Source organism: Cetorhinus maximus, chromosome 7 (genome assembly GCF_964194155.1).
Source record: "Cetorhinus maximus chromosome 7, sCetMax3.hap1.1, whole genome shotgun sequence".
NCBI lineage: Eukaryota > Metazoa > Chordata > Chondrichthyes > Lamniformes > Cetorhinidae > Cetorhinus > Cetorhinus maximus.
Window position 1 is genome coordinate 5,177,468 of NC_135885.1, and position 13,914 is coordinate 5,191,381.

The window sequence follows — 13,914 nt, forward strand, 5'->3', positions numbered from 1 at the left end:
GAGGTTCTGCAAAGTCAGTGTGAGGAGCTAGGCACCAAATTAAGAAGCAGAACCTCAAAGATAATAATTTCTGGATTATTACTTGAGCCACGTGCAAATTGGCAGAGGACAAATAAGATTAGAGAGACGAATGAGTGGCTCAAAGACTGGGGTGGGAGAAGTGGGTTCCAGTTTGTTGGGCACTGCCATCAGCACTGGGGAAAGTGGGGTTTGTACCGTTGGGACAGTTTACACCTGAACCGTGCTGGGATGAGTGTCCACGCAAATCACATAACTAGGGAAGTAGAGAGGGCTTTAAACTAAACAAGAGGGGTGAGGGATCAAGCTTGGGTAGAGGTAGTAATTCAAGGGGTAGAGTCAAGACAGGAGAGCAAAATAGTAATATGAGAAATGAGGGTCAGAGAATGGCAGGAAGGGACAGAGAGAAAAAACCTAAGAATATGTCAACAGTCAAGACTGGATATTACAAAGGCAACAAAAAGACGAAACAGAAACAGAAATACCTGGAAAAACTCAGCAGGTCTGGCAGCATCGGCGGAGAAGAGCACAGTTGACGTTTCGAGTCATCATGACCCTTCAACAGAACTAAGTAAAAATAGGAAAGGGGTGAAATATAAGCTGGTTTAAGTGGGGTGGTGGTGTTGTTGGGACAAGAAGCCAGTAATAGGTGGAGATAACCAAAAGATGTCACAGACAAAAGGACAAAGAGGTGTTGAAGGTGGTGATATTATCTAAAGGAATGTGCTAATTAAGGGTAGAAAGCAGGACAAGCAAGGTACAGATAGCTCTAGTGGGGGTGGGGTGAAGGAATCAAAAAATACTAAAAGGTAGAGATAAACAATGGGTGGAAATACATTTAAAAATAATGGAAATAGGTGGGAAAAGAAAAATATATATAAATTATTGGAAGAAACGGAAAGGGGGTGGGGATGGAGGAGGGAGTTTAAGATCTAAAATTGTTGAACTCAATATTCAGTCCGGAAGGCTGTAAAGTGCCTAGTCGGAAGATGAGGTGCTGTTCCTCCAGTTTGCGTTGAGCTTCACTGGAACAATGCAGCAGGCCAAGGACGGACATGTGGGCATGAGAGCAGGGTGGAGTGTTGAAATGGCAAGCGACAGGGAGGTCTGGGTAATGCTTGCGGACAGATCTAACAAAAAGACAAAACTGAAGGCTCTCTTTCTGGATGCATAACAAAGTAAATGAATTGATGGCCCACGTCCACTTTGAAAGGGAGAAGAGTGGGCCTAAGACTAATATCTTAAACTTAAATAAGGGCAACTATGTGGGTATGAAAGCTGAGCCAGCTGAAGTGAACTGGGAAACTAGGCTAGAGGAGAGATCAATAGAGAAGCAGTGGCAGACATTTAAGGGGGTGTTTCAGAGTATTCAGAATAAGTACATTCCTACTATAAAGAAAAATTCTAAGGGGAGGATCCACCATCTGTGGTTAACTGGAGATGTTAAGGAAAGCATCAAACTTTAGGAAAAAGTTTACAAACTCTGCAAAGATGAGTGGCAGGACAGATGATTGGACAGAATATAAAGAATGGGAAAGAATAACTAAAAGGTTAATCAGGAGAAAGAAATTAGAGTATGAGAGGAAGCTAGCTAGAAATGTAAAAATGGATAGCAAGAGTTTCTACAGGTATTTAAAAAGGAAAAGAGTAACTAAAGTGAGTGTTGGTCCTCTAGAGAGTGACAGTGGGGAGGTTAATAGTAGATAATAAGGACATAGCGGAAGAAATAAACAAATATTTTGCTTCTGTGTTCACTATAGAGGATACAAAATACATTCCAGTAATAGCTGCAAATCAGGAGGTGAACGGGAGAAAGGAACTTGGTGAAATTGAAATCACGAGGGATACGGTACTGAGCAAACTGATGGAGCTGTGGGCTGACAAGTCTCTGGGTCCTTATGGACTACACCCTAGGGTCTTAAAAGAGGTGACTAATGAGGTAGTCGATGTGCTGGTGTTAATTTTCCAAAATTCGCTAGATTCTGGAAAGGTTCCATGAGATTGGAAAGTAGCAAATATAACCCCTCCATTCGAGAAGGGAGGGAGGCAGAAAACAGGAGACTATAGGCCAGTTAGCTTGATGTCTGTCATGGGGTAATTGTTAGAATTGATCATTAAGGAGGTTATAGCTGGGCACTTAGAAGAGCTCAAGGCAATAGGGTTAGGGTTAGCATGGTTTTGTGAAAAGAAAATCATGTTTAACCAATTTATTGGAGCTTTTTAGAAACATAGAAACTAGGAGCAGGAGTAGGCCATTCAGCCCTTCGAGCCTGCTCCACCATTCATTATGATCATGGCTGATCATCCAACTCAATAGCCTGCTCCCGCTTTCTCCCCATATCCTTTGACCCCTTTCACCCCAAGAGCTATATCTAACTCCTCCTTGAAAGCATACAATGTTTTGGTCTCAACTACTTTCTGTGGTAACTAATTCCACAGACTCACCACTCTCTGGGTGAAGAAATTTCTCCTCATCTCAGTCCTAAATGGTCTACCTCATATCCTCAGACTGTGACCCCTGGTTCTGGACTCCTCCATCATCGGGAACATCCTTCCTGCATCTACCCTGTCTAGTCCTATTAGAATTTTATAATTTTCTATGAGATCCCCCCTCATTCTTCTGAACTCCAGCAAATATAATCCTAATTAACTCAATCTCTCCTCATATGTCAGTCCCGCCATCCCAGGAATCAGTCGGGTAAACCTTCGCTGCACTCCCTCTATAGCAAGTACATCCTTCCTCAGATAAGGAGACCAAAACTGCACACAATATTCCAGGTGTGGTCTCACCAAGGCCCTGTACAATTGCAGCAAGACATCCCTGTTCCTGTACTCAAGTCCTCTGGCTATGAAGGCCAACATACCATTTGCCTTCTCTACAGCCTGCTGTACCTGCATGCTTACCTTCAGCGACTGGTGTACAAGGACACCCAGGTCTCATTGCACATTCCCCTCTCTCAATTTATAGCCATTCAGATAATAATCTGCCTTCCTGTTTTTGCTACCAAAGTGGATAACCTTACATTTTTCCACATTACACTGCATCTGCCATACATTTGCCCACTCACTCAACTTGTCCAAATCACACTGAAGCATCTCTGCATCCTCCTCACAGCTCACCCTCCCACCCAGCTTTGTGTCATCTGCAAATTTGGAGATATTATATTTAGTTCCCTCATCTAAATCATTAATATATATTGTGAATAGCTGGGGTCCCAGCACCGATCCCTGCAGTGCCCCACTAGTCACCGCCTGCCATTCGGAGAAAGACCCGTTTATTCCTAATCTTTGTTTCCTGTCTGCCAACCAGTTTTCTATCCATCTCAATACACTACCCCCAACCCCATGCGCTTTAATTTTACACGCTAATCTTTTGTGTGGGACTTTGTCGAAAGCCTTCTGAAAGCCCAAATGAACCACATCCACTGGCTCCCCCTCATCAACTCTACTAGTTACATCCTCAAAAAATTCCAGTAGATTTGTCAAGCATGACTTCCCTTTCATAAATCCATGCTGACTCTGTCCGATTCTGCCACTGTTTTCCTTTTGAAGGAGCAACATGCGCTGTGGATAAAGTGGAGCCTGTAGACGTGCTGTACTTGGATTTCCAGAAGGCATTTGATAAGGTGCCACATCAAAGATTATTATGGAAAATAAAAGCCCATGGTGTAGGGGGTAACATTCTAGCATGGATAGAAGATTGGCTGGCTGGCAGAAAGCAGAGAGTATGCGTAAATGGGTCTTTTTCTGATTGGTAGGATGTGAAGAGTGGAGTCCCACAGGGGTCTATGCTGGGGCCTCAACTTTTTACAATTTACATCAATGACTTAGATGAGGGGAGTGAAGACATGGTGGCTAAATTTGCAGATGACACATAGGTAGGAAAATATGTTGTGAAGAGGACATGAGGAGGTTGCAGATGGGTATAGAAAGGTTGAGTGAGTGGGCAAAGATCTGGCAAATGGAGTTTAATGTAGAGAAAATGTGAAGTTATTCACTTTGGCAGGAAGAACAAAACAGAGTATTACTTAAATGGAGAATGGCTGCATAATTCTGAGGTGCAGAGGGATCTAGGCGTTCTAAGAACAAAGAAGAACAAAGAAAAGTACAGCACAGGAACAGGCCCTTCGGCCCTCCAAGCCTGCGCAGATCATATTGCCCGTCAAACTAAAACATTTTGCACTTCCGGGGTCCGTATCCCTCTATTCCCATCCTATTCATGTATTTGTCAAGCTGCCTCTTAAACACCACTATCGTACCTGCTTCCACCACCTCCTCTGGCAGCGAATTCCAGACATTCACTACCCTCTGCGTAAAAAACTTGCCCCACACATCTCCTCTATAGTTTTCTCCTCTCACCTTAAATCTATGTCCCCTAGTAATTGACTCTTCCACCCTGGGAATAAGCTTCTGACTATCTACTCTGTCCATGCCACTCATAACTTTGTAAATTATAAATTTACTAAATTCTAGTACATGAGTCACAAAAAGTTAGTCTGCAGGTACATCAAGTAATTAAGAAGGCTAATGGAATGCTATCCTTTATTACAAGAGAGATTGAACATAAAAGTAAGGATGTTATGCTTCAGTTATACAGGGCATTGGTGAGACTGCATCTCGAATACTGTGTGCAGTTTTGGTCTCCTTATTTAAGGAAGGATGTAAATGCACTGGAGGCGGTTCAGAGGAGGTTTACTAGATTGATACCTGGAATGAGTGGGTCGTCTAATGAGGAAAGGTTGGACAGGCTGGGCTTGTTTCCACTAGAGTTTAGAAGAGTGAGGGGTGATTTGATTGAAGTATACAAGATCCTGAACGGCCTTGACAAGGTGGATGTGGAAAGGATGTTTCCTCTTGTGGATGAGTCCAGAACTAGGGGCCACTGTTTTAAAATTAGGGGTCACCCTTTTAGGACAGAGATGGGGAGAATTTTTTTATCTCAGAGGGTTGTGCGACTTTGGAATTCTCTGCCTCAGAAGGTGGTGGAGGTGGGGTCATTGAATATTTTTAAGGCAGAGGTAGATAGATTCTTGTTAGGCAAGGGAATCAAAGGTTATCGGGGTTAGACGGGAGTGTGGAAATCGAAACACAAGAAGATCAGCCATGATCTTGTTGAATAGCGGAGCAGGCTCGAGGGGCCGAATGGTCTACTCCTGTTCCTATTTCTTATGTTCTTAAATGCCTTGATTGAATCTGCTTCCCCCATTCACTTCATGATTTTGAATGCCTCTGTCAAATCTCCTCTCAACCTCCTCCAAAGAAAACAGACCCAACTTCTACCATCTACCTGTTATGAGATAACCTTACAGTAAAGCTGAGTTATTTAAAAAACCCCAAAGGGAAACTTTAAACAAGTGTAATAACCTATATTTTTTAGTGGCATGTTTGAGATGCAACTCTAAATTCAGGAATCAGACCACCAGTTCTCGAGAGGCTTTATATTAAACTAAATGAAACTTTTTATTAATTTACACAAGTTAAATATATACTCATGGCTACAAATTACTAGTATGATAATTTTTAACAAATTCCCAAACTAATCTCCATTAAGGCAACAGCAACCCATAGACTTAACCAGACACCAGGCAAAGCATTTTCATCTTACGAATTCAAAATGAGGTTCTTTTCACTTTGGTTCCTGTGGAGACAGTTGGAGGCTTACAGCTGCTTTGATCTCACATTGCCTCTGCCCTGCACACAACAAAACTGCTAAAGTTATACCCAGCACTGCTCATTGAATATAAATTCTCATTGTATCACCAGCCTCTTCTAACGATAAAACCCCTTTCATAGTACCAATTTTATTCGTAATATAAACATTGCTTGGTCTCTGCTAGCTGGGTGCCAGATTTCACTTCTCTTCTTGAATGCTGTATTCACAAAATACAAATGCAGTTAAATCTCAAAACTAGTGCACATCAAAGCACCCAGACTAGCTGGCTTTCATCCAATTAAGACACACCCACAGACTAAACCATTATTTTAAAAGAAAAATATTTTCCAATAATATTATATACATTAATAGATTCTTGACACTATCTACGTAACTGAAGTTCCTCATCCCTGGAACCATTCTCGTCAATTTTTTTTCTGCACTCTAACACCTCTGCATGTTTCCTAAAGCGTAGTGCCCAGAACTGGACGCAATTCTCCAGTTGAGTAAGTCTTTATTCCAGACCATATTCGTGCTTGAGCCAGGAGAAACCAAGGGTTGGGAGGGGGCGATGGAGGGGTGGAAGAAATCCTTTTTAAACAACTTTAAGTTGTAAACCACTGAAAAGAAAGCTGAAGGGTGAACTAACAGACATCTTAAAATGATAAAGGGATTTGCCACTGTATCTATCCCTCAACCGACACCACAAAACTGATTATCCAGTCATTATCACACTGCTGTTTGTGGGAGCTTGCTGTGCGCAAGCTGGCTGTCACTCTCCTTACATTACAACAGTGGATACAAAAACACTTCATTTACTAAAGAGCTATATAAATGCAAAGTCTTTCTTTTATAGGAGCAGGAGGAGGCCATTCTGCCCCTTGAGACTGTTCCTCCATTCAACGAGACCGTGCCCAACCAGCATCCTAACCCCATGTATCCAGTACCCTAACTTAAGTAAGAGGCAACTTGATTGAAACCTTTAAGATCCTGAGGGGGACTTGACAGGGCGGATGTGGAGAGGATGGAAAAATCTAGAACTAGGGGGGGGTCACTGTTTAAAAATAAGGGGTCGCGGATTTAAAACGGAGATGAGGTGAAATTTTTTCTCTCAGAGGGTCGTGAGTCTTTGGAACTCTCTTCCTGAAAAGGTGGTGGAAGCAGAGTCTTTGAATATTTTTAAGGCAGAGGTGGATAGATTCTTGGTAAGCAAGGGGGTGAAAGGTTATCGGGGGGTAGGTGGGATCCAGATTTTGAGGTCACTATCAGATCGGCCATAATCTTATTAAATGGCGGACCAGGCTCGAGAGGCTGAATGGCCTACTCCTGCTCCTTGTTCATATGCATCCGTCATATCCCTGAGTTAGCGTAAACATCTTGCTGTCCAATTAACTGAGCTGGCATCCATTGATTTTTTGTTTGAGAAAGCTCCACTTTGCGCTTTGCGTGATGGTGTTTTCACTTGAGGTGGCGACCAGAGGCTAGGGGGCCCATCAACATAAGACAGTCAGTAATAAATCCGATGGGGAATTCAGGAGAAACTTCTGCACCCAGAGAGTGGGTCAGAATGTGGAACTCGCTCCAACAGGGAGTGGTTGAGATGAATAGCATAGACTTACTTAAGGGGAAGCTGGGTAAACACGTGAGGGAGAAGGGAATAGAAAAGGATCTGCTGATAGGCCGAGATGAAGAAGGGCCCAAGGGGGAGGCTCGGGTTGGGCTTGAACACCAGCATGGACCAGTTGGGCTGAATAGCCAGTTTCTGTGCTGTTAATACTGTGTGATCTATTTCCCAACTTGGGACGCTCAGAAAGCTGCCAGTGATGAATCTTTAAAATGTGCATCAGGGGAAATGCTGGTGTATAAATCAATTGCAGAGGAAATCTAATAGTTCTGATAAATGGCTCGGGGGAGGTGGAGCTGGGTCATCAAGCAGGCAGTAATCTGTTCAACAACAACAAAACACTCACAGGAGCAAACCTGTCACAGCCTTAGAAATAAAAACTGGAAGCATCCAAACCCTTTCCAGGCAAACCACTCTGCATCGAATGGTGTGATGGGTGACGAGATTCGAATACCGCCAGCGAGGCTTTCAAATACGTACCGACAAAATTAGGAAGAGCTGTGGCAGAGAGGGATAAAGGGATCAGATAGGCGACTGGTTGGTGGTTAGGTATCGTAGAGTTGGTCTTCTGTCAGAAACAGCTTCACTGGGGTTAAGTTTTCATTGTTTCCCTACTGGGGCACCAATCTTTAAAGGCAACGAGATTTTTTTATTTCCCTTGTGCATCAGGGTTGTTTGTTGTTTTTCGTGTTGGATCTGTTGAAGGATGAGTGGAACTAAGCAGTGGAGTGATTGCCCTGATAAAGACCGAGTGCCTCTCACCCCCAAGACATGGCCTTTCTCCCTCGCCGTGCTCGGTGTCCTGGTGTCCTGGGCCGGAGTCTGCCCCTGCCCGCTGGAATGCAGATGCGCGGACAAGTCAAGGTCGGTGGAGTGCAGGAACACGAACCTAACCCAGATCCCACAGGGAATCCCTCTGTGCGCTCAGAAGCTGCTCATCACCGGCAACAACATCTCGACCTTGAGGGAGTCAGCTTTCGTGGGTAATGGCTCCGGGTTTGCCCGCTTGGGAACCCTCTCTCTCCCGGGCAACCAGATCCAAGGCATTGGGCCCTCTGCCTTTGAAGGCCTAGCCAACCTGAGGACCTTAAACTTAAGTGGCAATGCACTGGCATCCATCGCCGCCGATGCATTCTTTGGCCTTTGCCAGTTGCACAGCTTAAGTATGAACTACGCCCTTGAGCCATCTCTGGAGGACCAGCTCTGGACAGCGCTGCATCCCAGCAACCTTCCCAACCTCAGCGAGCTCCAGCTGGTCGGGAACTATCTGACCCGGCTTTCGGAAGGAGCATCCATGAGCTCCAGCTTGGAGGTGTTGGATCTAAGGAGCAACTTGCTGCATCACATTGGGAGGGGGACCATCTCAAGTTGGCAGAACCACATGAAGCTTAAGGTTTACTTGTTCTCCAACCCGCTGATGTGCGACTGTGAGCTGGAACCCGTGTACTGGTGGCTAAAGAACACATCTCAGATCAGCGATAGGCAGCAACTCACTTGCTTTGGCCCAAAGACCTTGAATGGAAGCATCCTCGACCAACTGAGTGCCGAAGACCTCAAGTGCCCAGAAGATACGGCTGCATCCTATGTCTTCCTTGGGATTGTCTTGGCCCTCATCGGAGCCACCTTCATCATGGTCTTGTACTTGAACAGGAGAGGCATAAAGAGATGGGCCAGAACTTTCCGAGTGGCTTGCCATGATCTGATGGAGGGTTACGAGTACAGATATGAACTGGATCCTGAGCCCAGGCTGGCTAGTGTTACAGCCGCAGCCTAGCCTGGTCTGGTCCCAAGAAGAGGTGTCGATGGTGGTCCCCACCAGGCCTTGTTAGCCTCCCTTACTGTTCTCTTTACAAACCCCAACAAATAACCAAATATGTTCCGATCAGTAACAGAAGGTTGAAACAATATCGACAAACGTTGCGCTTTTACTAAGGTATTATGTTGTGTGATAAACGGATCGGTGCATGGAATAAATTTGCTCGATTCTTCAACTTACCGTGTTGATGACAGCTACAGATATGCACAGTAACCTGGCCGTGTCATGATTCTCATTGTTGCTGCAACGTAGAGCCTATTTCTTCAACTAGCGACGCATCAAAACCATTGTGTAAGCTTTCTAGATTTCCTCTGCTCGCTCTGTGTGAATAACATAGTGGCATACTTTGAGATTTCTCCTGTGTCCTCTTATATTGACAACAGCATAAAAATGCACTGGAAGAGTTTCTCTGCTTGCTGGGTGTTAAGAGCCCTGTAAACAGACCGGAGGGTTTGTGGCTTCACTAGGCAAGGGGATGGGCTGAAATATTCTTGATCCTTTACTGATTTTTGGAAACGAACTAAGGAAGTCTTCCCTTCAGCGACTATCCTTTTCTGGGCCATGGTGTTTCTGCATTCAATCAATGTACGGCTGCCCCTGTTAGTATCGAATAACCGGAATAGAAACCTTCGCCTTTTCCAGCTGCACATGGTGGACGCTGGACTAAATTTTTGTTCACGGTAACCAAGAAGATATAATATAAAAAATGTTGAGTGCCGGAGAACTGACGATAAACAATAAATGCTGGATTGCGAAGGCAGTCAGTCAGCAGTTGACAGGTTAATGTTTGAGGAGATTACACAATTCAGTACTCCTCAGTAGTTTCATTGATGAATCCCATCTGAGTTGGAAACTCATTTCTTTGTGTCAGCTGTGGTTCGGTGTGTGTGGCACCCTCACCTCTAAGCCAGGAGCTTCTGGGTTTATTTCCAAACTCCAGGGACCTGAGCACATAATCCCGGCTGACACTCCCCATGCAGTATTGAGGGAACGCTGCGTTGTTAGAGTTGCCACCTTTTGGATGGGACATTAGACTGACTGCCCTCTTAATTGGATGTAAAATATCCCATGGCCACTATTTCGAGAAGAGCTGTGGCGCTCTCCTGGGTGTCCCGGCCAATACTTACTCTGAACCGGTCAGTATCACATTGCTGTTTGTGGGATCTTGCTGTGCACTTATTGGCTGCAGCGTTCCCTACATTGCAACAGCGACTACCCTTCAAAGAATACTGCATTGGTTGTAAACACTTTGGGACATCCTGAAGTTGTGAAACGCGCTATATAAGTACAAGTGCTTTCTTTGCATTCTGACACTGATGTGTAATTACTGCATTTGCTGTGGAGTTTATTTTCTAAATATTTTAAATGAAAAAAGGAAGAAAAGAAAGACTTGCATTTATATAGCACTTTTCAAGACCACCAGATGTCTCAAAGCACTTTACATCCTATGAAGTACTTAATGCGGAAAACACATCAGCCAATTTGCACACAGCAAGCTCCCACTAACAGCAACGTGATAATGACCCAGATCATCTGTTTTTTTGTGATGTTGGTTGAGGGATAAATATTGGCCCAGGACACTGCAGGAGAACTGCCCTGGCCTTCGAAACAGCACCCTGGAATCTTTCACATCCACGTGAGCAAGTCGATGGACCTTGGTTTAATGTCTCTTCCAAAAGGTAACACGTCCAGCAGAGCAGCACTCCCTCAGTGCCGCGCTGGAGTAGCAGTCTGGATCATAGGACTCAAACCCAGCGTCTTGCTACTCAGAGGAGAGAATGTTACCAACTGAGCCACTTAACATCTCAGGTTTTGGTAGTCATTTCTTCATTTTCCAAAGCATATACGCTTTAGTGACCTTTCCGACTGTTATAACATTCTTAAAAATGTGATGTTACATCAGTAGCCATGGCTACAAAGAAAATGATGGCCATTTAGACGAAGGTGACCAGGTAGATGCCACAGCAGAGTTTGGTACCTGTAGAGTTAAAACACTTTTTCTCTTTACAGATCCCTGACAGACCTGTGACGTGTTTTGAAGCTGCATTAGTCATTAGGTACTTGTACATATGATGTAATTTCATTCTAAAAGTGCGAATACAACTTATTACATTTAAAGATTAATTAAAAGTAGCTGTAAAATGACACATGGAGCGGGTGTACCAATGTGAGTGTTTTTGCACTTTGTTTTGATAGATTTAAAATGATCCATTCGTTCAAACTTGAATCGAGCGGTGGATTAAAGAGCTGAGAGGGGCTGTATTGGACCAGGATTTCCCTGGGCTCAATTTCAAGTCTGGGCTGACTTAATCGATCTAAGCTGGGCCACTAAGCGGGGTGTCATGATGAATGTGGGAGCATATAGCGAGCTGAGGGCAGAGTGCCTCGAGCACTAACAGCACTGTGGGTGTACCTACAAAACGTGGGCTTCAGCAGTTCAAGGAGGTAGCTCCACCACCACCTTTTCAAGGGCAACTCAGAAAGTGGTAATAAATGCTGGCCTGGCCAATGGCACCCACGCCCAATGAATAAATAAATAAATATACAATGCTGCAAAGATTAGTTGCAGCCCAGAAGATTGGGAACATTTCAGAAAGCAGCAAAGGATTGCTAAAAATATAATAAAGAGGGAGAAATTAGAGTATAAGAGAAACCAAGCAAGAAATGTAAAGCAGACAGTAAAAGCTTTTGTAAGTAAATAAAAAGGAAGAGAGTAGATAAAGTGAGCATTGACCCCTTAGAGGTTGAGAGTGGGGAATTAATAATGGGAATCAAGGAAATGGCAGAGACTTTGAACAAGTATTTTGTATCTATCTTCACAGAAGAATAGTAGAAAATCAAGGGGCAAAAGAAAGGGAGGAACTTAAAACACAATCACTAGAGAAAAAAATACGAGGAAAACTAATAGGACTGAAGGCTGACCAGTCTCCTGAACCTGATGGCCTGCATCCTAGGGTCTTAAAAGAAGTGGCTGCAGAGACTGGATGTGTTGGTTGTAATCTTCCAAAATTCCCTAGACTCTGGAAAGGTCCCAGCAGATTGGAAAACCACAAATATAACACCTCTATTCAAGAAAGGAGAGAGAAAGCAATAAACTAAAGGCCAGTTAGTCCAACATCTGTCATTGAGAAAATGCTAGAATCCATTATTAAGGAGGTAGTAGCAGGACATTTAGCAAATCGCAATATAAACAGACACAGTCAACATGGTGTTGTGGAAAGGAACTCGTGCTTGACAAATTTATTAGAGTTCTTTGAGGATGTAACTAGCAGGGCGGATAAAGGGGAACCGGTAGATGTGGTGTATTTGGATTTCCAAAAGTCACTTGATATGGTGCCACATACAAGGTTACTGCAGAAGGTAAGAGTTTATAGTGTGGGGAGTGATATATTAGCACGAATAGAGGGTTAGTTAAGACCAGGAAACCGAGAGTTGGGACAAATGGGTCATTTTCAGGTTGGCAAACTCCAACGAGTGGAATGCCACAGGGATCAGTGCTGAGGCCTCAACTTTTTATGATCTATATTAATGACTTAGATAAAGGGGCTGACTGTACTGTAGCCAGATTTGCTGATGATACAAAGATAGGTAGGAAAGCAAGTTGTGAGGAGGATACAAAGAGGTTCCAAAGGGATAGAGATAGGATGAATGGACAAAAAAATGGCAGATGGAGTATACTATGGGAAAATGTGAGGTTGTCCATTTGGGCAGGAAGAATAGAAAAGTAGAATATTATTTAAATGGAGAGAGACTGCAGAATGCTGCGGCGCAGAGGGATCTGGGTGTCCTTGTACATGAATCACAAAACGTTAGCATGCAGGTACAGCAAGTAATTAAGAAGTCAAATTGAATGTTAGCCTACATTGCAAGGAGTATAAAGGTAGGGAAGTCTTTCTATAAGTGTACAGGGCAGTGGTGAGACCACACCTAGAATACTGTGCATAGTTTTGGTCTCCTTATTTAAGGAGAGATATATTTGCTAGGAAGCAGTTCAGAGAAGGTTCACTCGCCTGATTCCTGGGATGAAGGGGTTTGTCTTATGAGGAAAGGTTGAGGACGTTGGGCCTATACTCATTGGAATTGAGAAGAATGAGAAGTGATCTTTTTGAAACATATAAGATTCTGAGGGGGCTCAACAGGGTAGATGCTGAGAGGATGTTTCCCCACGCAGGGAACCTAGAACCAGGGGGCACAGTTTCAAAATGAGGGACCTGCCGCTTAAGACAGAGACGTGGAGGAATTCCTTCTCTCAGAGAGCCTTTAGTCTTTGGAATTCTCTTCCCCAGAGAGCAGTGGAGGCTGGGTCATTGAGTATATTCAAGGCCGAGTTAGACAGATTTCTGATCAACAAGGGAGTTAAGCATTATCAGAAAGAGGCTTGAAAGTGGAGTTGAGGCCACAATCAGTTCAGCCATGATTTTATCGAATGGCAGAGCAGGCACGAGGGGCCGAATGGCCTACTCCTGTTCCTATTATGTTCTTATGATCTTATTATTGGTCTCAACCATGGCTCAGTGGGTAGCACTCATACTTCAGAACCTGAATGTTGTTTCAAGAGACAAGCTCCACATAGAAGATGCACTGCAGAAACTCACCAAGGCCCCTTCAACAGCACCTTCTAAACCCGTGACCACTACCACCTAGAAGGACAAGGGCAGCAGACACATGGGAACATCACCACCTGGAAGTTCCCCTCCAAGCCACTCACCATCCTGACTTGGAAATATATCACCGTTCCTTCACTGTCGCTGGGTCAAAATCCTGGAACTCCCTTCCTAACAGCACTGTGGGTGTACCTACACC

General features: G+C 44.1%; 2 protein-coding genes across 2 annotated transcripts in view; both read left to right on the plus strand.

Moving 5' to 3' along the window:
- Window positions 1-13,914, plus strand: part of LOC144682565 (BTB/POZ domain-containing protein KCTD14-like) — a 1,380,231-nt gene that overhangs the window by 192,372 nt on the left and 1,173,945 nt on the right. The gene's annotated exons all lie outside the window — the stretch shown is intronic.
- tpbgl (trophoblast glycoprotein like) lies at window positions 8,002-9,069 on the plus strand. Its single transcript, XM_078546102.1, has one exon. It carries the CDS (start codon window positions 8,002-8,004, stop codon window positions 9,067-9,069), a length of 1,068 nt encoding a protein of 355 aa, XP_078402228.1.